The sequence below is a fragment of the Equus asinus genome, chromosome 5 (genome assembly GCF_041296235.1).
Source record: "Equus asinus isolate D_3611 breed Donkey chromosome 5, EquAss-T2T_v2, whole genome shotgun sequence".
In the NCBI taxonomy this organism is placed as follows: domain Eukaryota; kingdom Metazoa; phylum Chordata; class Mammalia; order Perissodactyla; family Equidae; genus Equus; species Equus asinus.
In genome coordinates, this window is record NC_091794.1 from 99,756,815 (window position 1) to 99,781,002 (window position 24,188).

Below are 24,188 nucleotides of genomic sequence, written 5' to 3' on the forward strand. Positions count from 1 at the left end.
TTGCCAGATAAATAAGGGAAAGGACAGAGATGGATTATCTGCAGTTTTAAGACTAGAGCTGGGAAATGTGTCATTTCCCTAGATTACTCCCCCGGCTGCCTGCCTCTGGAAGAGCCCACATCAGTCCTTCCTGGGAGGCAGGGACCTTGCTGGCTCTGTTGAGACCCAGTGTTCTTAGGAGTCGCCAGTGCCACCTGCCTTTATCTGTCTGATCTCACAGGGACCTAGGACTTTGTGAATAAGATCATTCAGGTGCCCTGTCAAGTGCCTCCTGAGCTCTGGTTGGTGACAGCTGCTGCTCCCAAGGGAACCCAAAGTAAACTCCCAACTTTCCCTTTTTCCTGAACGCCTAGATTTTGGAGGAGATGGGTGCAGAGTCTGTGCCTTTGCTCCTGATCCTTATTATCCTTATAACTTAAGATTTGGGAACTCTCCTCATAACTGCTAGGGGACACAGGATATCTTTAAATTACCTGTTTAAAAAGACTGCCCAATGCCGCTTTGAACATTGTGCCGTCCCCCAAAAAAGTGTATCGACATGGGTGTCGGCTGTTTGGGGAAAACCACTGCTTCCGCCGCTCGGGAGTCGTATGGGCAGGTGTTCCCTCTGGGTGCAGCAGGGGGATATCATTTTTCTGTTTTATTACAGATCATCTGGCCATGTGCAGGGTGTGTAAGTCCGTTGGAAACACTTGTGAAAGTGCCATGTAATATAGGCAAACAAAAAATACAGCCCCCAGGTCTGAGGGGGTGTTTAGTTTTCCCTTGAGTTATGTTTCTGCCTTAGGACCCCTTGACAGAAGAGCTTTCCTGTGTGCTGTGCGTGGGAAGCACCCTTAGGAAGGGGACAATCCAGCCAGGTGGATCTCTTCTGTGGCTGTAAAGGATCCCCGGGACCACTGAAGAGGTGTCGAGGAACAAGACCGCATGCTTCATTTTGGATGAGAGTGTCAAGCAGAACTGGAACTTGTGGGTTACCCATTGGTTTCCACATTCTTTCCATTCCGAGACCATGGGGAGAGTTGCCGATGCTCCACAGGCTTTGCAAATCTTTCCCTAATTAAGGGCCTCCCAGCTGTGTGCACAGCTCTTCTGCCTCAAATCTCTGCCCTTTTGTGTTTGTGTTTAAAATTCCATCTTTCCAGAATGTTTGCTGCTCAGCAAGTCTCCTTGAAAGCCCCGCTTTTGTTTGGGGAAAGTTTTTCCCTTTATGGTTTTTATTCTGCCTATGTACAGGAAATTTAAGTCTCTTTGGGATTATTTGTGCAGCCGCTCATTGGTCATTTTTTTGTTAACCTTGATGTGTGTATCTCCTCAGGGCATTGGGAGATGGCAGTGGCTGCTCCTGGTGTCCAGGCTGTGGTATCTTCTAGGTGGATGAGGGGCTGCAGTGTCATTTTGCTTTCACTCTGGGCAAAATGAACAAAAGAGCTTAGTCCTCCCGTGGTCTGTTAAGTGGGCAGCAGTACCGCCAGGTCAGGCAGGCACTTTGGAAGGAACGTGAGCTAGGTAAGAACCAGGGTACAGTAGCAGAAGGCTAAGCTCTCCTGAGGTGGAGAAGATACTGGGTTCTTGTCAACTGGAGCCGGAAGACATCTTTCATGTGAAATGCACAAAGACCCCTTCCTTGGCCTTGCCCTGATAGAATTTTCTAGTCAGAGGTCTGTCCAGCTGCTGTGTTTCAGGAACCGTGTGGCATCCTGTTGCTGGTGGACCCCAGAGAGCAGTGTTTTATGAAATACTTGGAGAGCTTCCGTTGAGGAGGTCTGAAGAGTCTCAGTCAGATCCTGCCTTGGTTGATCGGAGGTGTGGGACATAAAAGTGAGCCGGAGAGAGATTCCGCTTCTCAGGACCCGACGAGGCAGAAAGCGTGTCCTTCCCAGGAGCCGTCAGGAGCCCCTGTGCCGCTCGGCAGGTGCCAGCCCTGGATGAGGAGTGCCTGGGCCACCCACTAGGACACATCTCACTGGGGAACCAGATTAAAACCACTTGAGAAGAGGGTGGCGTGCTCAGCCTGCTTTCCCTGACATTTGGAACAGGCCAGGGATGTGGGCCGGGCCGTGGAGGGGCCTGCGTGTCCCTTGGGGTTTGTCGTTGGGGCTGTCTGGCAGAAGCCTGGCCCCTTTAACTGTGCTGACTGCCGGGGACGAGGGCGCAGGTGAATGAAGGGGACGCTGAAGTTGATACCCATGCTATGGGCAGTAGGAGAAACTTGGTGAATCGAGATGGGGTGAGGGGCCCTGGGGCCAGGAGATCACTCCTGAAAGAGAGAAGGGAGGTACTTTGGGTTCTGTATATAAACAGAGAAATTTCCTGAGAATTTTAAGTTTGAGCATGGAATTCAGGGGAGAAACTCACACGGTCACAGCCTTTTCCTTCTTCCTCGTGGTGTGGATAATTCGCCGTTTCTGTCTGTGTCTAAGGCTGTGCACCTCGGAGGCAGGCCCAGGCCTTAGCTGGTTTTGCATCTCACGTGAGTCTTGCTCAGTAGATGTTTTGTTTCAGGAAGAACATCACAAACCTTGGATTAGTTCATAAAGCCCTTTTCTGGATGGTTATAGAGATAATAAGTAAATAGACTAAGTCTTGAACTGTGAAACTTTGTAGGATCCTAAAACTAAAATGAACGTTCTTGGTCATCTAGTCTAGTGGTTTTCAGACATTTTTAAAGTCAATGGAGCCTTCTTTACAAACTAAATCTTATACAAACCTTGAATGAAACAGACAGTGGAGGGCCCAGACTTCCGCTCTCACTCGTCATCTTGAGCGCCTCCCTCTACACCAGCACCCCACAGGCACCTCTCGTCTGCCTTGGTCCGTTTTGGAGGAGAGGAGGCTGAGACCAGGGGCGGCTGCGGCTCGTCCAGTCACCTAGTCCCGTGTTGTCGCAGACCCAGCTCTGGCTTCAGGCTGGGGGTGTGTTCTCTACGATGTCTGCATTAGTGTATTTGCTTCAGGGAAGCTCTGGGCTGTAGGGGCAGCAGTCAGCTACACCTGAGAGAGAGACAGGCACCCCCGCCCCCGGTGCCTGCTGCCCAGAGTCACTTTTTACTACCCTAGACTTAGGTCACCTAACACACTCCTGAGTATCTCCTGAAGAGCTCAGTTAATTTTTTTTACATTTACACTGAGCTTAAGTTCTCTGGATATACCTGTACTCTCTGCCTGGAAGATTCTCTCTTGATTCACTTTTTAAAAAAAAATAAACAACAACAGCTTTATGGAGACATAATTTACATACTATAGAATTCCCCCTTTTAAAGTGTACATTCTGTGGTTTAGCATATCGCAGAGTTGTGCGGCCGTTGCGTCTGCACTCCACGCTGCACTGCGTGACCCAGCGGGCGCTCCCACTGCACCTCAGTCCCACAGGCTGCTTTGTGACCTTGTCTGCCACACTCATGCTTCACTCTTACAACTCAGCTGGCTCTATCTCCTCAAGACGTCTTCCCGCCCCCGTGCTGCTCCTCATCTCCTCACCTCCAGAGAAGCTCTGGGTGGCCCTCCTCTGCGTTTCCATAGCCTCCAGCACTTGCTCGGTCCATCGGGGCACAGAGCACGCAGTGCTGCATCTGAGCCTCTCTCTCCTGAGACTCTGAGCTCCTGGAGGGTGGGGACGCTGTATTTAATCAGTGGGTCTGGAGCCGCAGCTTTGAGTTTCACTTCATAATGAGCCAGAGTGGAGAGACAGAGGAGCTCTTGGCCCTGGAAGACCCAGCCATCGAAGGGGGCACACCATTTGCTCCTGAGTGGAGCTGACTGCTTCCCCAATAGGAAGAGTTACAGATTTTTTTCTTGTCTATGTATGGTCATTTTCTCTGGATGACTCAGTGAAATTAAAACAAAACCTGATGAGACATCCATCGGATGGAAGGAATTCAGGGTGAAATGTTGCGGCCAGTCAGCCAGGATAACTTTTGTGCTAAGGGAGCCACCGCCTTGTTCTGGGTGTGCCTCACAAGACGTGGCGCCTCAGTGCTGTTCCCCACCCCCACTCAGACACGCAAACGGCAGGAACATGTCCGCTGCACAGGAACCAGCAGTATCGCTGGACTTCTGGTAGGTGGTGGGCGATGTCAAGTAGTTTGCCGCCTTGAGAGTTTGGGGAGAATAGTGGTGGAAAGAACTGGGACTCTGGCATGTGACTCAGTGGCTGTGTGGGTCTGAGCTTCTGCTGCTGCTTCAGAGGTCACTGGCCTCCCAGGGTGGCTCTAAGGAGTGGATGTGAGTGGATGAGCCTGGCTCATTGCAAGGCCACAGCAGGTGGTGGTGAGAATGGTTTGGTCAGTCTACACGCACAGGTGGACCCTGCCTCATCTTGGGATCTGGGGAAACCCTGTTGAACTTCAGGGTGTTCGTGGGGTTTCACAATTGGAAATGCTTCCTGAGTTGTCTGCGCCCGTGTTTGGCCTGGCTTAGCGATTCCTTGTCACATTTCTCCACGGCTGTCCCTTGACTGCTCAGCTGGACACGTGATTTCCCTGGACTTTCCCCTCCGCCGTGTCATGTGGATGACTGTCCAGTGGTTTGTCCTCGTCAGCCATGGTGACGCTCCCCGATGAGCGGTGAAGAGCAGTTGTTTCTGCATCTCGCTGCATTGCCCTGTCTGCAGCTCGCTTCTCATTCAGGGGCCTATGCCCTCTTGTCAGAGATTTCCCTAGCAGAGTCTTACTCTATGTACTCCATGGCAACCCACTCAGAGCCTTAAGGAAAGTCTAAAGCCTGAGGCTGGGCCTAAACCAGAGCCTCTGGTGATGAGGAAATGGACTGAGTTTTCCATTACCCTCTGCAATTCGACCTCACTGCTTTACCCTCTGGTGGTGTTTAGGAGTGAAATTCATGCTGACCTAATGATGCAAAAACCCCCTTTGCCAAGTGCTGCTCTCTGCCACCATTCAGTTGATGATTCTTCCAGCTTAAATGTTTTTGTCCCTCAGTTACTTGCCTGGCAACATGCTAGAGGTGACACCAGCTGAGTGGTTGAGGGCTCTCTGGCTCTGGGGTGGGATTGCACGCGTTTCCTTGACCTGCTCTGCCACCTCCTAACTCTGTGACCTTAGCCAAGTACTTAGTCTACCTGTCCTCAGTGTCTTCATCTGTAACTGATGATAATTTGGGATAACAGTAACACCACTGCCTCCTACAGGGTTGCCGTAATGATGAAGTGAGAGAGTGTGTCACGTGCTTAGAAGAGTGCCTCGTGCATAGTGAGCACTTAGAACAACATTTGTTGTCATTAGGGTCAAAGCTTTTATAATATTAAGTGGATGAAGGTCCCATCCTGCCCATAAAACTCAGTGTCTTAGCAAAAAGATCGTCTTATAAAAAGAGTTTTCTTGATGTGTTTTTACCTGGTCTTTTTCCCCAGAAAGATTTAAAGTGGTTTATAAGAATGCAGCCGATATGATAATACGTTAACAACATTGACTGAGAAAGCAGGACCGAGGGATGTCCAGGAAGCGGATCACGGCTCAGTGTCCATGCTCACCTTCCTCTTGCAGGGACGGCTGTGGGCTCGGCTTCAGGAGGCACCCGTGTGGAGTGTGAGGGGCAGGCCCAGCCCCACAGGTCCTGGCAGGGTGGTAGTCCACACCCCTGGGGTGAGAGAGCTTGAGTCTCCATCCGTCTTGTGGGACCAGTGGTCTCAGGGATGCCGTGCCATCCCAGATCATCAGTCTCTCGCCCATTCTCTCTCTCATTCACTCTTACCCCTACCCACCCAGCCAGGCCCGTAGTCCCATCTCCTGGAGAGGCACCGAAGAACATTTGCGCTCTTTTTGCCATCTCTGTGCTGCCACAGTGGTGCTCGTGAATGTGCCAGCTGATGCTCTCGAGCATCAGCAGTGCCGAGAAGAGACGCAGATGACGTTCTCACTAGGCCGTGCTCCGGGGGTCGTCATCCGGTTTCTGACTGTGATGGTGAAGTGTGGTTCCATTGGCAGGTCTGAGATCACTGATGACCACAGAGCTGGGATGATTGTTGTGAACGTCACCGGCAGATTAAACAAGTGTGGAGGGATCAGCCGCAGATTTCAGGTGCGACTGAAAGATCAAGAAAAATGGCAGAATAACTTACTCCCGTCCCGTCAGTTTGGTTTCATTGTACTAACCACCTCAGCTGGCATCATGGACCATGAAGAAGCAAGACGGAAACAGGAGGGAAAATCCTGGGATTCTTTTTCTAGGGATATAATACATACGTGCAAATAAAATGCCTCAATGGACCAAAAAAACAAAACAAAACATTTTGGGAGCTTGCTCCCCACTGAGGCCGACTGGGCTTCAAAAGATGAGGACTCAAGCTGGGTAGCCCTACTTTTCCACAATTCTACATGGTCCCACCAACACTGAGGAAGCCCTGCCAGCATTACGCTGGGCACAGGGCGGGCCAGATGTCTCATCCCCGCCCAGAGGAAGGACACCCTGTCCTGAATCTGTGAGGCCAAGACCGAGTCTTGTACAGCCCTGTAGGAGCATGGCCCAGGGCTCATAGATGGGTGGAGTTGCCTCCACCAAGGAGGCTCTGGGAATGCCTGGAGGAGGTGGACCTCAGGATAACTGGGGGTCATTGGGTGGTGCTGGGAGAAGGACAAACGATTCTGGTGGAGAGGGTGGCTGTGGTGTGGAGAGATTGTCCCAGATGTTGGTTGGGGGGGCAGGGACCAGCACTCCTGTCAGAGTGGTGAGGCTGCGGTGGGAGGGGCTCAGATGTTGGGTAGAGGGGCAGGGACCAGCGCTTCTGTCAGAGCAGTGAGGCTGTGGTGGGAGGCTTGCACTGAGTCGGCGAGCCTGCCTCCATGCTGCTGTCTAGGCCGAGACATCACCTGCTCTCTGTGGCAGCTTCTAGTACCAGCTTTGGGGGCTACGTGCAGGGCTCAGTATCAAGTCCAGGATAACTTAGATCCAGTGAGTTTCTGCCTCTGGCTTCTTGAAGGTGCTTGTGTATTGTGCTCTATCCCTCAGGGACTAGCCCTTAATTAAGAGAAGCAGGCGGCCTAGAAAGACCCTGATGTCTCTCTGTGCGGATGCTCCTGGCCAGGGAACGGTTAATTTAATTAGGCTCTGAGGGCCTGTTCATCCCCTTCAGGGAAGCGTAAGGTTACATGTGGACAACGGGAGCCTTGTGCCTGTGAGGTTGACTCACATATAGTGATTTTAGTTTCTCCTTTCAATTTGTCTTCTCTTTGTCCTGACCCTTCCTTTAGAAAACCATTCTGGCCTCTTATTCCAGGCCGTGAGCTTCCAGAAGGCAGAGCTTTTGAGTCTTGAGTATGAATGGCTGAAACCCAGCCCAGGAAGTTTGCCTTTATTTTATTATTTATCTCCGGGGTGGTTTGGGGCACCTGCTTAAGAAAAGAAAGGGAGAGGGGGGTTTATTGTTTCTTGAGAAAGCTCTTTGTTGTTAATGGCATGTGAAAAATTCTTAAGTAGAATAAAACATTTGTTGGTCAAGAACAGTTTCCTAATGTTGGCCCTGCTGGCCAGCTTCATCTGTGCTGGACCCGAAGCGACCATAACCCCAGCCAACAGCTGTGTGCCTACTGGGAGCAATACTTAGTCTGCTAGTGGACCCCGTGTACCAGCGCCGCGAATTTAAGGTGCACGGTTCACTCTCATTTCAATGTTTCCCAAATTGAGAAATCGCTTCTTACACTTAACACCTACATTTAGCGATGTTCTCATTAATAGTATGTCTTACATTTTATAGTCTTCAAATGGAGACTACAGTCTGTGCTTTTAAAGAATATTCTCAGAGTTGAGTGATAGCTCACTTGGGAGAGAGGCTGGATCTGAAGTAGGAGGTGGGCCCACACGCACCCCTTGTGTGAGGTGTTGGGGGTGGAGGGCTGAGAGGCCTTTGGTACAGCAGGTGCCCAGTGCCCGTTTCTCGCCAGGCTCTGTGCAGGGTGGGGAGCGCAGGGTCCCTGCCCACGGTCCAGGAGTGGCTGCAGCGCATGTGGGAGGGTGGTGGGGGGGTGGGGGGGAGGGCAGGCGGAGCAGCAGGGGCCCCTCAGCGCAGTCCCTCTCAGGCACTGGCTCCTGTGTGTGCTCCAGCGCTGCCTGGGAAGGGGGGCTTTGGTCCACACAGACCCATGTGTCTCCCCGATTCGCTTCCCTTGTCACCCCCTTTCCTCTGAGCGCGACTGGAGGGTGGGAGCGCCTCTCCTTGGCCCTGGGGTCCCGTGCTTTGGAAGAGCTGCAGCAGAATTTTGAGTTTAGATTCCCGTTCCGCTGCCCATCCCACTAGCTATGTGAGCGTCATGGGCAGCTTCCTGCACTTGGGTTTCCTCATCCGCACAGTGAGGAGGGCACCGCCAGTCCTGCCTCAGAAGACAGTTGCCCAGCTCATGGGGTCATGCAGGGCACCAGCCTCCCCTCAGAGCAGGTGCTTAATGACATGAGCTCATGTGATTTTTATGCTGTGCTGATGTATTTTGATGCCCCTCAGGGTGAGCAAGGCTCCCTGGAGGTCAGTGGAGGCCCCTGGGTTCCTCTTCTGCTCACTTAGGTCCGCTGGTGCCTGAGTCTCTTGGAACATCGGCTCCTTCCCATCAAAGATAAGCTTAACCGTCTGAGTGTGACTTACAGGACAGGGTGGGGCTGCGGGCTTGAAGGTGCTGTCTCCTTACAGCGGGGCAGCCACACTCAGAAAGGCATTAGATGAAATCGCTTGAAAACTCCTAGATCGGTTTATGTGCAAACTATGCTTCCATGGCCCAAAGTGTTCCTGATGACAAACTAAGGTCCTTGTATCAAAGCTGCTGCCAGGGAACCCGGGGAGGACTTGTGCTTCCTCCGCACTGAGCGGTCGTGAGGGGCGGGGGGCGTCTCTCATCTCCCCTAGGCTGTGGAGGCTGCCCATGCCCACATAGATGGATGGGCTGGTCCTTGAGTGCATCCTCCTTTCCACCTGGGAGCTAGGGACCCTCCAGCCTCCAAGCCCATCACTGCGAGGAGGCAGGGATGGGTGGGAGGGAGGCTATCCCTTGCATGTGCTCTTGTACCTTTTTGAATTTTGACCTGTGTGACTGTTACCTATTATAAATATTTAAAACACACTTAGAGTGGCCCACAGGCACTGCCTCACCTGCCCCAGTCCCATTCCAGCCACACTTATGCCCCTCTCTTCTGTATACTCCCCTTTGGGGCCTTTGTGCCCGCTCTTCCCTCTGCTTCCAGTGCCACTGCTTTTCTTCGTTCTTGTGTCCTCTCTGTGTCACCTCCTAGACCACTGGATCCCCACAGTTGTCCTTCCCTGTGCCACCTGTGCCACCTTCTGGACCACTGGATCCCCACAGTCCTCCTTTCCTGTGTCATCTCTCTGTCACCTCCTAGACTACTGGATCCCCACAGTCGTCCTTTCCTGTACCATCCTGTGCCACCTTCTGGACCCCTGGATCCCCACAGTCCTAGTCTCCCGTCTCCATCAGGTTTGCTTCACAGCCCTTGCCACTCGAGATGGCTCCTGTGCCTTAACTCTTTCTGGTGGCTGGAGCACGCCTCATGAGAGAGGGCCGCATGTGTCCATCTTCTGCCCCTGAACCCCCTCCTCAGATGGCATGTGCACTCAGCATTTATTGAGTGGAATGAATTCCTCTTTGAGGAGGGTGTTGTAGTTCCCAGTTCTGAGATTCCGGAAGGTTATACTCAGCCAGGGAGTGGCAGAGCAAGGGTTTGAACTCAAGTTTTATTTCCAGGTTGGAGTTTTCCAGAATGCTGCACTGTAGATTATGTTTCTGACACTAGCATGTGTGTCACTAAACACACTCTCTTTATTTTCTTTTTTATGTTTACTAGGGAAAGAAGGGGAAAGTTTGGGGCCTTGGGAAAAATAAAAGGAATAAATTGTAAGCAGAGCCCTCTGCTGGCCACCCGGAGGGACCCAGTGTCCTGAGCTTTTGCCGTCCGCTGGGGAGTGGGCTCCCCTCACTGCGGGGAGTGGGACCAGCCAGGACTCTGCCGAGCCCTGATTGCACCACCATTACTCATCTGAGTGTGCGACGCGGTGATCAGGGTCTGTTTTCGATTCTTATCTCTCTGGTGGCAGGCTCTCAGCCAGCGGGCAGATCAAAAGATGGAATGTGTTCATTTGGCCATTTTTTAAAAAGCCGAGGTACAAGGGTGCGCTCCTTCAAGACAAAGGCGCCGCGGATTAGATTATCCGTGGAGCTGAGCTGGTCTGGCTTTTGTGCTTTTTTTAAGGGTTCATCTCAAGTTTCTTTTTCTGGTTGAACAATTTTTTTCAACATTAATAACTAATGGAGAAGAGGAAGAGGCAAAGTAGAACCATATGGCGGCACAGACGCAAACCTCACTTGTGGCCGGAAACTTCTGATTTGTATCTCTTTTCATGTGATCAGCTGTTGGGTTAGATAGTAGAAAAGTATTCAGTTTGGGGCAACAGCAAGAGTGGATGTAATTTTTTTTAACGTATCTCCCGTGTCCTTTCTCAGACATTGGCTTGTAGCTCTGTGACTTCGGGTAAGTTATTTCTCTAAGGCCCTGCTTTCCCCTCTTTAAAGTAGGGATGGTAACCGTGTCTACACCCGGGGCTGTTTGGAGGATGAAAGGAGGTGAGCTTCTGTAGTACAGTGCCTGGCACATGCTTCCAGGGCATTCACTATTCCATCCTCCTCCAAATCCTCATTGTTTAAGGCGTCCCCTGAGGCAGTCGCTCACGGCACCCTAGCCTCTCCTCTAGCTTCTGGGATTTCTTCTCTTCCTGCCTGAGTTCGCTTTACAACCCCACCCCCATCTTTCCAGGGGTCCCCAGGCCCTGGTGAGGGGATCGGTCGTGAAGGGCATAGTGGTTCCTCCTTGCTGGGTTGCACCCACTAAGGGGTTTGTGGCAGTGGAGAAATTGGTGGAGCCCTGAACCTCACCACCAGAACGACGGAAACGCTGTCCTGGCCAGTGCAGCGTTGTTCGTTATTCCAAGTCACTTGGAATTAAGTTTAAATCCCCCCTCCAGCCTGGACGGATCCGACACCTTTGGTGTTATCTGCGAATTCCTTACAAAGGCTGTTAAGCAGCTGAGATGGGCATTTTGGACAGAAACCATCCAGCCCTCGGGTGTCGGCACCAACACGTGTTCTCACCAGAGGCCCTCCTTGGCTTTGGAGGCAGCAGAGCAGATGACACAGGCACCCCAAAGTGAACTCTTGGCTTTATTTGGACCTGTCCTTTCATTTAAATTGCTGTGCAAACTCATGATCCATGAGACTTAATGTGATTTCTTCCACTGTCCAAGCATCTGACGTGACTAAGAGATGGGAGTGGGGGTGCGGCTGAGTGTAGGGAGCAAGTCCTAAACTAATTGACTAGATTACTAAGATGAACTGCCCTTATTCTGGGTCTATAACGTGACCTCAGATCCTAGGATTAATACCCACTTCCACGGAAGTCAGCAATCATTCGGGAGCACCCGCCGCAGTGTGCCTGTCGCTGGACTGGGCCTGGGGCCTGGGCTCTGCCTGTGCGGGCGCAGAGTCAGCACTTGGGGAAGAGTGTTAAGTATCGAGGAAGGAGTAGAATGATAGCTGATGGCAGTATTAGAACAGCTGTCCCCGAAGCATTTGGGATTCAGTTGACGTCAGTGTTACTGCAGGAATTCTGAAGAGTTTGGCATCTTGATAAAGAAGTCGGAATTTGGGCTGGGCCCTGAAGGATCGTAGGATTTAAGAGAGGAATGGGGATAGGTTGCTAGGTTAGCAAATAAAAATATATGTCCCGTGTATTTGAGGTTCATTGTATATCTGAAATTAAAACTTAACTGGCTCATCCCGTATTTTATCCAGCAACCCTAAATGGGGAAGGTTTTTAAGTGAAAGAACGCGTGTGCAAACTTGTATGTTCAGAGAGCAGTGAATAGGATGGTGGTTGTTTGAGAGGGTTCAGGCAGAAGTGGAGAGGTGGGATGGGAGGGAGTCAGACGGATTGGTAGGTGGTGCCAGAGCATGACTAATGCTCCCTTGGGCAGCTGCTCTGGTACAGATCCTGGGGGCACACCATGTAGTCCACACTTCTCAATCCCCATGACAATAAGAAGATATTCTTCCAGAGCATTTTATCTTTGATTGAAGAAACAGGATGATAGAAGGAAATAGAATACAAAAATATGGCTCAACTTGAGGGTTTATCCAAAAGGCAAAAATTGTACCTGCTAGGGTGAAGTTGGCCATATCACATCCCCAGTGGTTTTCATGGTAGGGCAAACTGTATGCCATCTGCGAGTTTTCTCTGTTTTTCTGTGCACTGCCATAATTGTTTAAGTGACAGTTTAGATGTATGTTCTTCTGAAGTTGGTCAGCACCTGACCATAGACTTGGAAAAGCCCAGGCACGGATCTTCAAGGGTGACTGGATCCAGGAGCTCAGAGAACATCACTGTGGCTCTGCACTGCCTAGAAGGCCAGGCAGGTGCTCTCCTGATGCCTGCTGCAGCCCGAGGCCCTCCCCTGCATCCCAGCTTCCCTGGCGGAGAGAAGGTGAGCCATACGTCTCTCCATAGCCCCTAGAGGAAACTCATAAGACGTCTCCATCCCTGACTGGGCCAGGGACTGAGGCCCTCCGATTGCCCATGGACAGTGGTGGAGTGGAGATCAGCCTTGCCTAATGCGTGGAATGAAGAGCTTTGTGCCCAAAAATGGGAAAAGTAGGCTGGGCAGGCAACAAGAGTGGCTGTTGATGACATCTGGTACCACAGGTCAACCCCTTGCACTGTTGCCTTACTCAGCTCTGTGCTTTGAAGGACGTGAGTTACGAAAGGGGAGGAATGGCGGCCCTTCCAGTCCTTTACTTTGAAAGGACCTTGATCTACTTCAGCAGGCGAGGAGGGCTGGATCCCATTTTCTAGACCAGTGGCTGCCACATTTTTTGACTTGACGGGCCAGAAACATTAAAAAAAAAAAAAAAAAAAGAGGAGGAGTAGGTCATTGGGTTGCCAACCTTTGAAACGAAAACAAAATAAACCTATCATTTTATAAAATTAAGGACGTTTTAACACACCCCTCCCCCACAAAGGGGCATTTTCCAAATAAAGGATGAATACATCAAACCATATGAGGGACTCGATGTCCCTTTGCTTGTAGTCTTTCTTTACCTGAATCGTTTTCACTGGAGTGGGGAGACTCCTGTCACAGACCAGTCCGTCTCTGATGCTGCTCGCCTCCTGCGCCTGACAGATGGCCAGCCTTGGGCGGAGCCCGGCTGCGTGGCCAGTTGATAGCAGAGCAGGGCTAGAACCCAGGTCTCTTAAGACTTAGTCTTGTCATCGTTGCCACGCTCCTCAGGGTCATAGATTAATAAAAATGCCAGGACTTTAATTAAAACTCCCGTTCTCTTTGTCTAATGCTTTTCCACTACATCATGTTTGTTCATATTGGAGAATGCCTGGTTGGAACCATAAGTGAAATTGGTCATTGGTGTCCATCAAGATTTAGTTCTCGACAACAAACTCTTGGTAAAGATTCTTGCTGCACACCGATTTATTTAAAAATAAAGTTAATGCGTGTTTGGGGGTCTCCATGTTGTAGAACTCCTCCCTCCCTCCCAGATGTCTCGAGCACTTCCTGTGTGTCAGGCGCTGCCGCAGGCACGGGATGCAACCGGGAACGAGGCTGAAGTCCCTGCCCTGAGAAAATCCATATCCTCTGAGTGAGACAGACAACAAATAAATTAAACAGTCACTTCAGGTGGTTGAAGTGTGGGGAAGAAATTATTGAAATACCTTTGATCTGTGGATTAACCTCTTGGATGGGTGTGAAGTCAAGCCTGTTTTATACCAAATCCCATTACTTTGTAAGCTTCCCTGTGTTGGAGGACTCAGCTATGGGCAGCATGACTGGTGGGAGTGGGGAGTCCAGGCAGAACTGGGGTTAAGAAGGACTGGGTTCTTGAGGGCCCTGGAGCAGTAGAGGGACTTCAGCTGGGGCCTAGGCTGGTGTTGCCATCCAAGAATGACAGACAGCAGATGATAGCGCAGGGCAGGAGAGTGGGAGTGGCGACACGTCGTTACTGATGTGCATGTGTTCCCCGGTGCTGGGTGCTGGACTGAACACTGACTGCGTTATCGTGTGTGATCCCCAAAACCACCATGAGTTTGTGTTAATACCCCGATTTACAGGTGAGGAAATCCAGTCTTAGTAGAGAAGTAGAATGAATGGCCTGCCCAGGGCCGTGAGGACAGTAAGTAGTCGAGTCAGGAAGTCTTATTTGAGACCCTGTTTGCTCACTACCATAATCCAGGATAAATTGGGAAAATACTGTCAGGGCCCCAACCCAGTTAGGATGGGGTTCTAGGCAGAAGTCAAGGCCCAACAGGTAAGCCAAGGCAGCAGCCCGTCAGAATATATAACGACGCTCAGGGAAAGCGGGAACAGGATGGGCAGGCATGGAAGTGCTCAGGGCCGTTTCACTGGGCTGGCGACAGGAAAGCAAGGCCACTTCCACATCCCAGCTGCCTGGGTGGAAGCTGTTAAACTCTTCCTTGCCTTGGCCAGGACATTCTTCCAGGCTCTCTGGCCATCTATAGCTGAGCAGGGGTGGGGATGGGGGGTGTTATTTGCCACCAGTGTGCTTTTGGCTTGCACTGTCTTCCTTCTTAGCTGTCTGTTAAACCAGAGTCATCTCAGAGGAGGAGGTTTCTGTCTCTTCTGCTTACTTCTTGTGTGGACCTTGGGCACCTGACTGACTCTGGGCCTCAGTTGTCTAATCGTAAAATGGAGCTAATACATCCCTACTTCACGGGATGAGTGTGAGCTTTCAAGCAGACAATATGCCGGGCATGAGGGGCCGAGCCTGGTGCGTGATACGTGGCAGACACTTGACACTACTATAGGGGGTTTGATATTATCATCACCAAGACTAACTTCGTATGTTTGCGGGAGGGAGGTACCCAAGCAGGTGTTCCATGGAGAAGAACTTCTGGAAATAAACGGGTTGTCTATAGGGGTGAGTGATGCTGTATCTTCTGGGGGGGGCCGATGACTGATGCTGCTCCGTGGATGAGAAACGGTCGCTTCACTGAGCCCAGAACTTCTGTGAGCTGCCAGGCAGGGCCACATCGGTACGGTTGTGCCAGACAGTGCCTTACAGGCTGAGTTCTGAAGCACACTGAGAGTCAGCAGAGGGGCCTTTGAGAAGCCCACGGAGGCTGGGTGGTCTCTAAGGTGGCCGTGTTCCCTGTCCCTGTCTTCCTGATGGTGGGGGGCTTCTGGAACCGCTGCAGCTGTCAGCCCCTCTGCTGAGCCACTCTTCCGGGTGTCTTTGCCACATGATTTAACTTTTCCATTTGGAAGGGCTGTTGGTGCAATTGGCAGCCACTTGCCTGGTAAACGATATGGTGGGGCCTCCATAAACCCAGGCCCATGAAACGAGTAAGTCAGCACATTGAAAATATAGCATGGAAGTGACTCACGCCTGAAGGAATCCATTTCTGAAAGCGCTGCCGTCCCTTCCTGGAATATTTTGGTGGAAATTGATGTTTGAGTTGGGAGGAGGCGGCCAGCAGCCTGGGTCCTCGCAGGCCCGTGTGTCAACTTCAGCAGCATTCAGCCCTGCCCACCCAGACCCTGGGCCCTCCTCCTCCGTGAGGTGGCTCCAGGCTGGTCAGCCTGAGATAAGCCACCTGGAGCATGGCGGGCTGGGACCTGGCGGGAGGCTACCTCTGCAGCAGGTACGGCTGACTCTACGAGCCAACCTGGTAATGCTTGGCCGGGGGCCTGGAAAGTACTGGAAGCTCCACCCAGCATGGGAGCCTGTGGGAGTTCTCTGGCACGGACGGGTTATTCTTCTCAGAGTTCTTTGGATTCCTGTGTATTTAAGATGTTTACCCTCTTCTCAGGACTTCAGCTTGTGCTCTGCCCACCAGAGACCAATACCAAGCCTAGACGTACTTACATGTCCTAGACCACCCTGGCGAGCGGGTCATTAAAGCTGCACGCAGATTTGGAAGGAAGGCTGTGTTGGAAATCACGCGCCACTGTAATTCAAGAACAGCTTTCTTTATAGAGGGACACAGTTGGTGTCAGACACATGTGGGAAAGAAAAGAACAGGCACATAATTCTGGCAGGGTACCAAGGGCCAGGTGTTAAATGTGCTGATCAGGATATGGCTATAGTCACGTTAGCCAGCCTGGATTTGATGTATTGTTTTAACCCATTTCTGCCTTTTCTTTTCTTTCTGCCAGGTCCCCAGTCTATGTGAAGATCTCCTGTCTTCTGTTGACCAGCCACTGAAAATTGCCAGAGACAAGGTGGTGGGAAAGGATTACCTTTTGTGCGACTACAACAGAGATGGGGACTCCTATAGGTGAGCTCCTGCCCCAAGAATGAGGCAGGCCTGCCACACTACACCCTGGGCCAGTCATTACCGTCTGCCAGCGGCACAGGGACCGCTGGACTTTGACAGTCAGCGGCCCATCAGCCTTCTTTCCATTTGTCCTTTGGCTAGTCCTTCCTCCCTCTCTCCCTTCTTCCCTTGCTTCCATCCAGTCAAGCAGTAGATGTTTGTGGAGTGCCTCTAGTAAGCTTTGGAGATTCAGCAGTGAACAGGAGGCCCGTGCCCTGGGGGAGCTTACAGTCTAATGGGAGACGGGTGTTATTACAAAACAATGAGCATTTCAGTATAATTGCAGTAAGTCCTGCCAAGGGCACAATACAGGGTGTGTACGTGATGGGGGATCCTGAGCACGAGGAGGGCCTGTGTGGTTAAGGGACATTTGTATAAAGCTCTGTCATGCAAATATGCAACTCTCCTTTCTCTTCCCATGACCGTGCTGAGGGCTATAAGTAACTCGGTTGACGTTAATCTCTACCCTGGATGATCACTGGTCTAGAGCAGGAGACGCACCCGGCAACTGATTACTGTGTGATGTGATTCGGGCAGCCAGTGCCAAGCTGATGCAGGATCTGAAGGGAGCATAGAAGAGGCTGGTTGACTCCAGGAGGACTTCCTGAAGGAGATGGTGTCTGAGCTAAGTTTTTAAGGGTGTCTAGGGAGTTCTTCTTACTAAAAACAATGGGAATTCCTAAACCAGCCTAGTCTTTCTGTGATGGATTGCCATAGTCAGTGCCTCAGAGAATGGTGGAGGGAGAAGTGCCAGTCTGCTTGAGAAGCCACAGAAGCTGGGCTGAGTCTTAAAGCTTCAGGCTCATGCTCTTCTAGGGGATGGGATGGGGTCTGGAAAATGGAAGCAGGAAAAAGTATCTGGAGTCAGCCAGCATTGGCTCCAAACCAGCACTGCCCCCTCTAGCAACAAGGACGTTGACAAATTATTCTCTCTGGTCTTTAATTTTCCCATCTGTGAAGTGGAAGTAATAGTATCCATTCTTTCAACAGAATGCTCAGTAGCCTCTCTGTAGAAGCATGTACAGTATATGCCAGGCACTCTTCTCAGTCCCTCTTCTGTAGAGCTTATCTCCTATTGAGGAGGCCAGATGGTAAGTAAATGCATAAATAATATCGATTGTGAAGAGTGAATAAAGTAAGTTAAAAAGGACGGGGGGGCGGGGGGCTCTTCCTTAGTGGTAGTGTCTGAAATGAGACTCAAGGATGAAAAAGTGTGATCAGGCACAGGTCTGCGAGAAGAGCTTTCGGGGGTAAAGGCCCCAGGTGGAGATGAGCTGGTCAGGATCAAACCCAGCAGGGAGGCCAGAGTGGGAGAAGTCAGGGAGGGGGCTGAGAGTGGGGCTTGAGGTCAGAGGTGTGGCAAGGGCAGATGGCACAGGGCCCTGAAGGCCAGAGTGAGGGTCATAGGACATAGCATGGGGTTATTAGGGGCTAAGAGAAATAACACAGGCGAAGTACTGAATAGCACAGAATTGGGTGTAAATTGCAAAGATTTAATTAATACTCACTATTTAAAGAGACTAGACAACTGCTTTATAATCCTGTCCCTTTGCTAGCTTCAAATGGAAGTTAGGTAAAGAATATATTGTGGCCTAATCCAGGCCAGAGACTCAAGTGGAGATGTGAGGTTTGGTGAGAGTTGGATTTGAGTAAGTTTTAAAAGTAGAGGCAGCAGCATTTGCGGGTGGATGGGACGTGGAAGAATGAGTGGGGTGAGGGGGGATCACAAGGCTGGGGGACTGAGCAGCTGGAAGGTGGGGTCGCTGTTTGCTGAGGTGAGGAAGACTCTGGGAGGAGCTGGTTTGGGGGCATTTTAAGCTTGAGATGCCCGTCAGATGGAAGTGGAGCTGTCAAGTAGGCTGTGGATAGTCTGGCGTTCCAGGAGCGAGGTCTGGGTGGAGATGGAGGTGCAGACGTGGGAGTCTCCATCAGCAGGTGGTGAGACAGCCCTGAGGTCGATCAAGTTCAGCCTTGAAGGCCTAGTCACTGTTGCGGTTGTGGGCACAGATCCAGGTCTGGTCCTCACTGGGAGAGAGGTCCGTGAGGGTGCTGAGTGGTCCGACAGACCAAAGGACAGGCAGCCTTACCAGGCCCGGGGTTCAGAGGAGGCTTCCTGGAAGAAGTAATCCATGGACTGAGTCTTGCTCACTCAGTATTGTCATTCCACCTGAAACCTCCAGCTTGCTGTGTGAGGCAGCCATTCCCCAGCAGCCTGTGGAAGGCTGGGATTATTTCCACAGCCATGCCAAGGCCGGGCTTCCCGGGGACTGGGTACCTGCAGCCCCTCCAGGTCCCTGTTCCCCGGGGACCTTGGCCAAAGAGGGGCCCAGGGTGTCTAGGCTCAGGATTTTCTTTCCTTTCCCTCCTTGACTTAAAACTTCAAGGCCTTCTGATTTTCTCCACACATTTTCATCCTAACTGTGTTTGATCGTTTGCTTAAATAAGATCCTTATGGTGTGGCCGTTGCCAGCAGCACTGTTTGAAACCTGTTAGCTGAAACAAAAAGCATTCTCTGAGGGAAATGAAAGGCCTGACTTTTGAAATCTAAGCGTTCCTGTCCATCTGTCTTTTTTCAAATGGCTTCCATTTAAGCTCTTAAATGTGTTCTGAGTGCCCCTTCCACTAAGAATATTCTGGGTAATGTTATGATTTTTCCCCCAGCTACAATTACCCCGGCTCCAGGACTAACGGCTTGAAATGCTGTCGTCTGTGAGCCAGGAGAAATGTGAGTTACAGGCTTCTTGAAAATTCCAGGCCCCTTCTCTGCAAGAGAGATGGGCTCTTATGTCTAATCAGGTCGCCTTTAAATGAAAGCCAGTTGGCGGGTCTTCTAGGCCCAGAGGAAGGCGATGGCCGCTTGACTGTGGAAACAAAGGCCAGAGCTCTGGCTGTGCTGAGCAGAGTCTCAAAGGGGCACGTCGACGGGAAGTTCATCTTCTCACGCTCAGATTCTTTCCCACTCCCCCTGGCGAGTGGGGGAACCAGGCCTAGTTTACAAGTAAGTAGTGGTGGTGACAGCACTCCTCCTCAACTGCATCCTTGTCTCTGGATCCAGTAAGAGGCCTTTGTTGATTTTTTTTTTAATGCTTTGCTGTCCCTCAGCAGAAAAAGCAGAAAGTCGCTGCCTCTCTGTCAGTTTGGAGGACCACCAGCAGAATTCCTATGGGTGCTTTCTCCCCCCGCCCCATGCGTGCACTGGCACCCGCACACGAACTCTGCTGGGTCCTGGGGCAGGAGGGTGAGCAGCGCAGGCTCCCTTCTCAAAGTTCTGCTGCAGTCTGGGGCAAGGGCGAGGCAGGAACGTGACCGCTGTAAGAATCGATGTCTCTGTGGCAGAGAGGGGCCAGGGAGGCCGGAATGATTACTTCTGCTTTGGGGGGGTGGGTGCAAGAATTTCTTCATTCTTCTAACACCCATTTTTTTAAGTGACCATGTGGTTGAGTGCCAGGCACTGTTCTAGGTGCTGAGCAGATGGTGGAGAACAAGACAGAAAAGACTCTTGCCTTCTTGGAGTTCTGGAGTTGGGTATCTAAATTTAAATTAATTCAAATTAAGTTTACAATTCAGTCTGTCAGTTGCACTAGCCACAAGTACCCAGTAGCCACATGAAGCTAGTGGCTGCCATTTTGGACAACGCAGATACAGAACATTTCCATCATTGTGGAAAGTTCTGTCAGGCAGCACTGTTTTGACGGATAAACAAGACACATTACAGAAACGAGAACGGACGCGTCAGCCCGTGCTTGGGAAGGGAGAGGCCTCTCGGGGAGGGTGGGAGGGTGCCCAGTGTCAGTTTCACACCTGCCCTCCAAGCCAGATGGGGTCCTGGCTTGTTGAACAACTCTTTCCTATGGTGTGTGCATAGTCCAGTGTGACCGCAACAGCCAGCTGTTGGTCACGTGGCAGAAGAGAGCGTTTCACCCCGTTCTTGCAAAGTCTCTACCTCCATTGTGGTGAGTGGGGACAGTCAGCTTGGAAAGGAGGGCTCCCAAAGGCTCCTTCTGCTTCGAGGTGGTCAGGGCACCTGCTGTCTGGAGACCCTCATGAGACACCCAGCATGGCCACTCCCCCTGCTCCCCCTGGGCCGGCAGTCGAGAAGCTAGGACCGCTGTCTGCAGGTGGCTCGGAGAAGAGGTCACCCAGCTTTCTCTGGCTCCATGCTTGTGATTTGCTATGTAGGTGCCTAGGGGGGCACCAGTTACCAAGAGGAAAGATGTTTCTGCGCAGACTTTGTTAAAACTGGGCTTCAGAAGAGAGTGATACTTTTTTCCCTTAAAATCAACCCCAAATCAAAAGGTTCTTTGGAGTCCTAAGTGATGTGAACCTCTGGTGTCAGCAGGGAAAGTGGGGAAGGCAGTGTGGGTTCCTTACAGTGAGCACATTGAGGTGTTTATGCCTGAACGCGTGAAGGACTTTGTCCAAATTCCACATTTTCTTCTCCTCCTGCTCATTCCTCTCTCACCTTTTTCATTCTCTGTCTTTCTCTGAACCCCCAACTCTGAACTCCACCTGCAGGAATTAATGAGTAGGTATTTTCCTTATAACTTCCTTTCCACTACTCGGTGATTAAATGCTTTTCTGATGTGGCAAAATATGTTTTAAAAAATGCAGCAAGTCTTCGGACTGGAAAAAGAGGCTCGTTCTCATTACTTCGCAGTCTTTATAGGTGTGCTGGGCCCTGGGATGTTAGGACAGCTGTCCTCTGTTCGTGGAGGACTCACTCACTCAGGTCTTCTTGTGCGCAGTCAGCATGTCCCTGTGGAGCTCAAGCTCTTGCTTGCTTCCATAACAGACAGCTCTCTTCTTCATCCTTAACTGAGTAAGAAGGTCTGTGGAGTAAACGTTTATCCGTCTCTGCCAGCAGGTCAGGGGGAGAGAGGGACATCTGTTGATCAATACAATGGTGAAAGCAAAGGAAAATTAGGAAAGTTAGAAAAAAGGTAAGAAAGAAATTACATTTGTTGAACACTTGCTCCATGCCAGGCTCTCGTCTCGCACTTGGTGTGTCTTTCTCCTTTGCTTCTCACCACAGCCCTCTGGGTGACAGATAGTGGCCTCATTGTACACAAGGAAAGTGAGGCTCAGAGAAGTCAGGACACCTGCTGGGAGTGCACGGCTGGTGAGTGGTGGAGCACAGGGGTCATACCAAGCTGCCTGTTACTGACCCTGCTCTGCAAACTCGAGAAAGCCGTGTTTGTTGCTAGGACCTGGAAAAACCTTCACTGTGGGTGGTGGCTTTTTCTCTGAAATTTCAGAGAGCTGGGCTTGGGCTGAAGGCTCATAGGCCGTGTGTTCCCGTGACAGTTCATGAGCTCTCCTCCTCTGTCCTCCCCTCCAGGTCACCATGGAGTAACAAGTATGACCCTCCTTTGGAAGATGGGGCCATGCCTTCTGCTCGGCTGAGGAAGCTGGAGGTGGAAGCCAACAACGCCTTTGACCAGTATCGAGACCTGTGAGTGCCTTGCTCCCTGTGCGCCTTAACACCTGTGGTTTTGATAAGTAAATCATAAATGAGAGCATGACCAGGCCAGGCAGTCTCCTTGAACCTGTCACCTATCTCGCCTAAATGATGAGAATTCTCAGCACCCAGAGCAGGACGCTGGGTGCTGCGCTGGTAACGGGGTCGGTTATGAGACGACTCGGTGATAGAACGTGACCGTACACAGACTCGCCTGTGCCTTGGTCGTGACTCATGGTAACGGCAGGTTAGTGCCAGGTGTTTTCTCCACAGCATCGCCAGCACTCACAAACGTGGTAGCTGTTTTACTCCCCGTTTTTCAAATGAAGAAATTAAGACTCAGGCAGATTAAGGTGTTTGGTCAAGGCAAGAGGCTGAGCCGGGAGTCAGACTCAGCTGCCTGTGTCCCCGGAGGCCCCTCTTTCTTCACTGTCCTGCATGCGCCAACCCACTTCTTAACCTGGAGCTCGGGGTACCCGCTTCCAGACCACTTGCCAGGGCAGGACGAGTGGAGCCCCTCACAGCTGGGCCTTCGGCAGCCCCTCTCTGAGCTAGCATTTTGCTGACTGAGTGGTTTGGAGCCTCAGCCCCTGCCTCGGGAAGTTGTTTTGCCTGGTCTGCTTAGATTCCCACCTCTCCTTTCTGCTTCCATCCAGTCCTGCCTCCCGCCACACCACACCTAATTGACCAGCCTTGCACGGAAAGGCTCCAGGAAGGTTGTCCTCTGAGGTGTTGGTTTTAATCGACAGAATCCCATTTTAAATGAAGTTCTCTAGTGAAAATATGGTACAGCTGTAAACATACGATACTGTCTCAGCACACGCTAAGTCGTCTAGGAGAGGGGTCGGCAGACTTTCTCTGTAGAGGGCCAGACAGTAAACATTCTAGGTTTTGTGGGCCACATATCTCTGTCGCTTACTCTTTGCGTGGTTTTTTTGGTTGTTGTTTTACTTTTGACAATGTAAAAACCACCTCTTGAGCCTTGAGGTGGGTGGGATTGGCCCTCAGTCTGTAGTTTGCCCATCCTGATCTAGGATATCGGCACGAAGATGGAAATGAGAGAAACAAAGCATCTGAAGTGCTGAGATGCTGTGATGCTGCAGAAAGCAGGTGGCGGCACAGATGGTTGGTGGCGCTTGGTGGGAATTTCAGGTCTCCACTCTGCAGACAGCCACCGTGCTCTTCCCATTCATAGCAGATTTGATACAACTCGTTCTAGAAAGAGTTTCCTTTAGAAGCTGGTTCGGGAGGAAAAGTGCCTTCTGAGTCTGACACAAAGACATGCGCCAACCCCGCCACCCTCGAGCAGATGAGTGAAACACACGAGCAGCTCTGAGGAAGCTGGGAACAGGTGGCCCGCAGCGTTTGCTTGCCCTGAACTTGTCGCCCTGTGACTCAGCTGTATCTTCAGTGTCTGTCCCATGCCAGTGTTTTATCTGTCTTATCTTTAATCCTCACAAGAACCTCTAGGGAAGAGAGTTTTGTCCCTTTTATACAGATGAGGAGACTGAGGCTCCAAGAGGCTAACTAACTCGCATAGGCCACAGGACAGAGGCAGAGAGCTTGGATTTGAGTCCTTATTTGCCTGAGGTTTCCACAAAATATTGATTCTCATAGTTAAAACAAATTCCAGTGTTTAAAGAGCTCTTCCATGTAGAATTTTGCCCCATTGTAGGAAGTGATGCTGAGAAGTTGACTCCTTGCTCTCTCGTAGTTTATTTGTGGTTGTTTTTACTATCTTCTTTTATGCAGCCATTGGGAAGAAGCCAAAGCCGGCTGTTAAACTACAATTCCCAAGTGGGATCAATTTCATGCTGTACTGATAATGCTGGTAATAAATGGCAGCAATGGTAACCGCGGTTACCAGCCAGTGACTGGGCACGCACCGTGTTAACTGCCTCACGGTTGTCTTCATTTCATTCAGTCCTCACAACAGCCTTTGTGAGAGGATTTTCCCCTCCGTGTTTTACAAATGAGTTGAAAAATTGAGAGAGGTGAGGTGCCGTGCCCAAGTTCGTGCCGCCAGGAAGCGATGGAATGGTGTGTAGAGCCATCCTCACCCAGCTCCAGCGTCCAGAATTTGCTCACATGCTCTGCCGACGTGAAGAGAGCTTGCCGCGAGCACCTGGCCCACTAAATCCTGGGGGGCATGGGTGTGGCCTGAGCACCGCAGCCCAAGCCCCCGCCCCTGTGGCGTCCAGTGGAGAGAGACGCACAGTAGCATGTGAACAAGTGCCCTGATGGGTGACGGGTGGGAAGGTCTCTCCAGGAGGTGATGTTGGAGCTGAGGTCTGATGCCAGAAGGGGCCAGCCCTGCTGGGGCTGAGAAAGAGCGCTCCAGGCAGAGGGGCTGCTTGTGCAGGCGTCTCCAAGGCAGGGC

The 24,188-nt window shown here is 51.2% G+C and overlaps 1 protein-coding gene across 4 annotated transcripts in view; it reads left to right on the top strand.

The window, feature by feature from the left end:
* The window catches only part of CAPZB (capping actin protein of muscle Z-line subunit beta), a 133,589-nt gene that overhangs the window by 74,653 nt on the left and 34,748 nt on the right, over positions 1-24,188 (top strand). For all 4 annotated transcript variants that reach the window (XM_070510874.1, XM_044769848.2, XM_014854753.3 and 1 more), the window contains exons 3-4: positions 16,190-16,311; positions 21,689-21,802. In XM_070510874.1, coding sequence (XP_070366975.1) covers positions 16,190-16,311; positions 21,689-21,802 — 236 coding nt within the window. The remainder of the gene's footprint in view (positions 1-16,189; positions 16,312-21,688; positions 21,803-24,188) is intronic.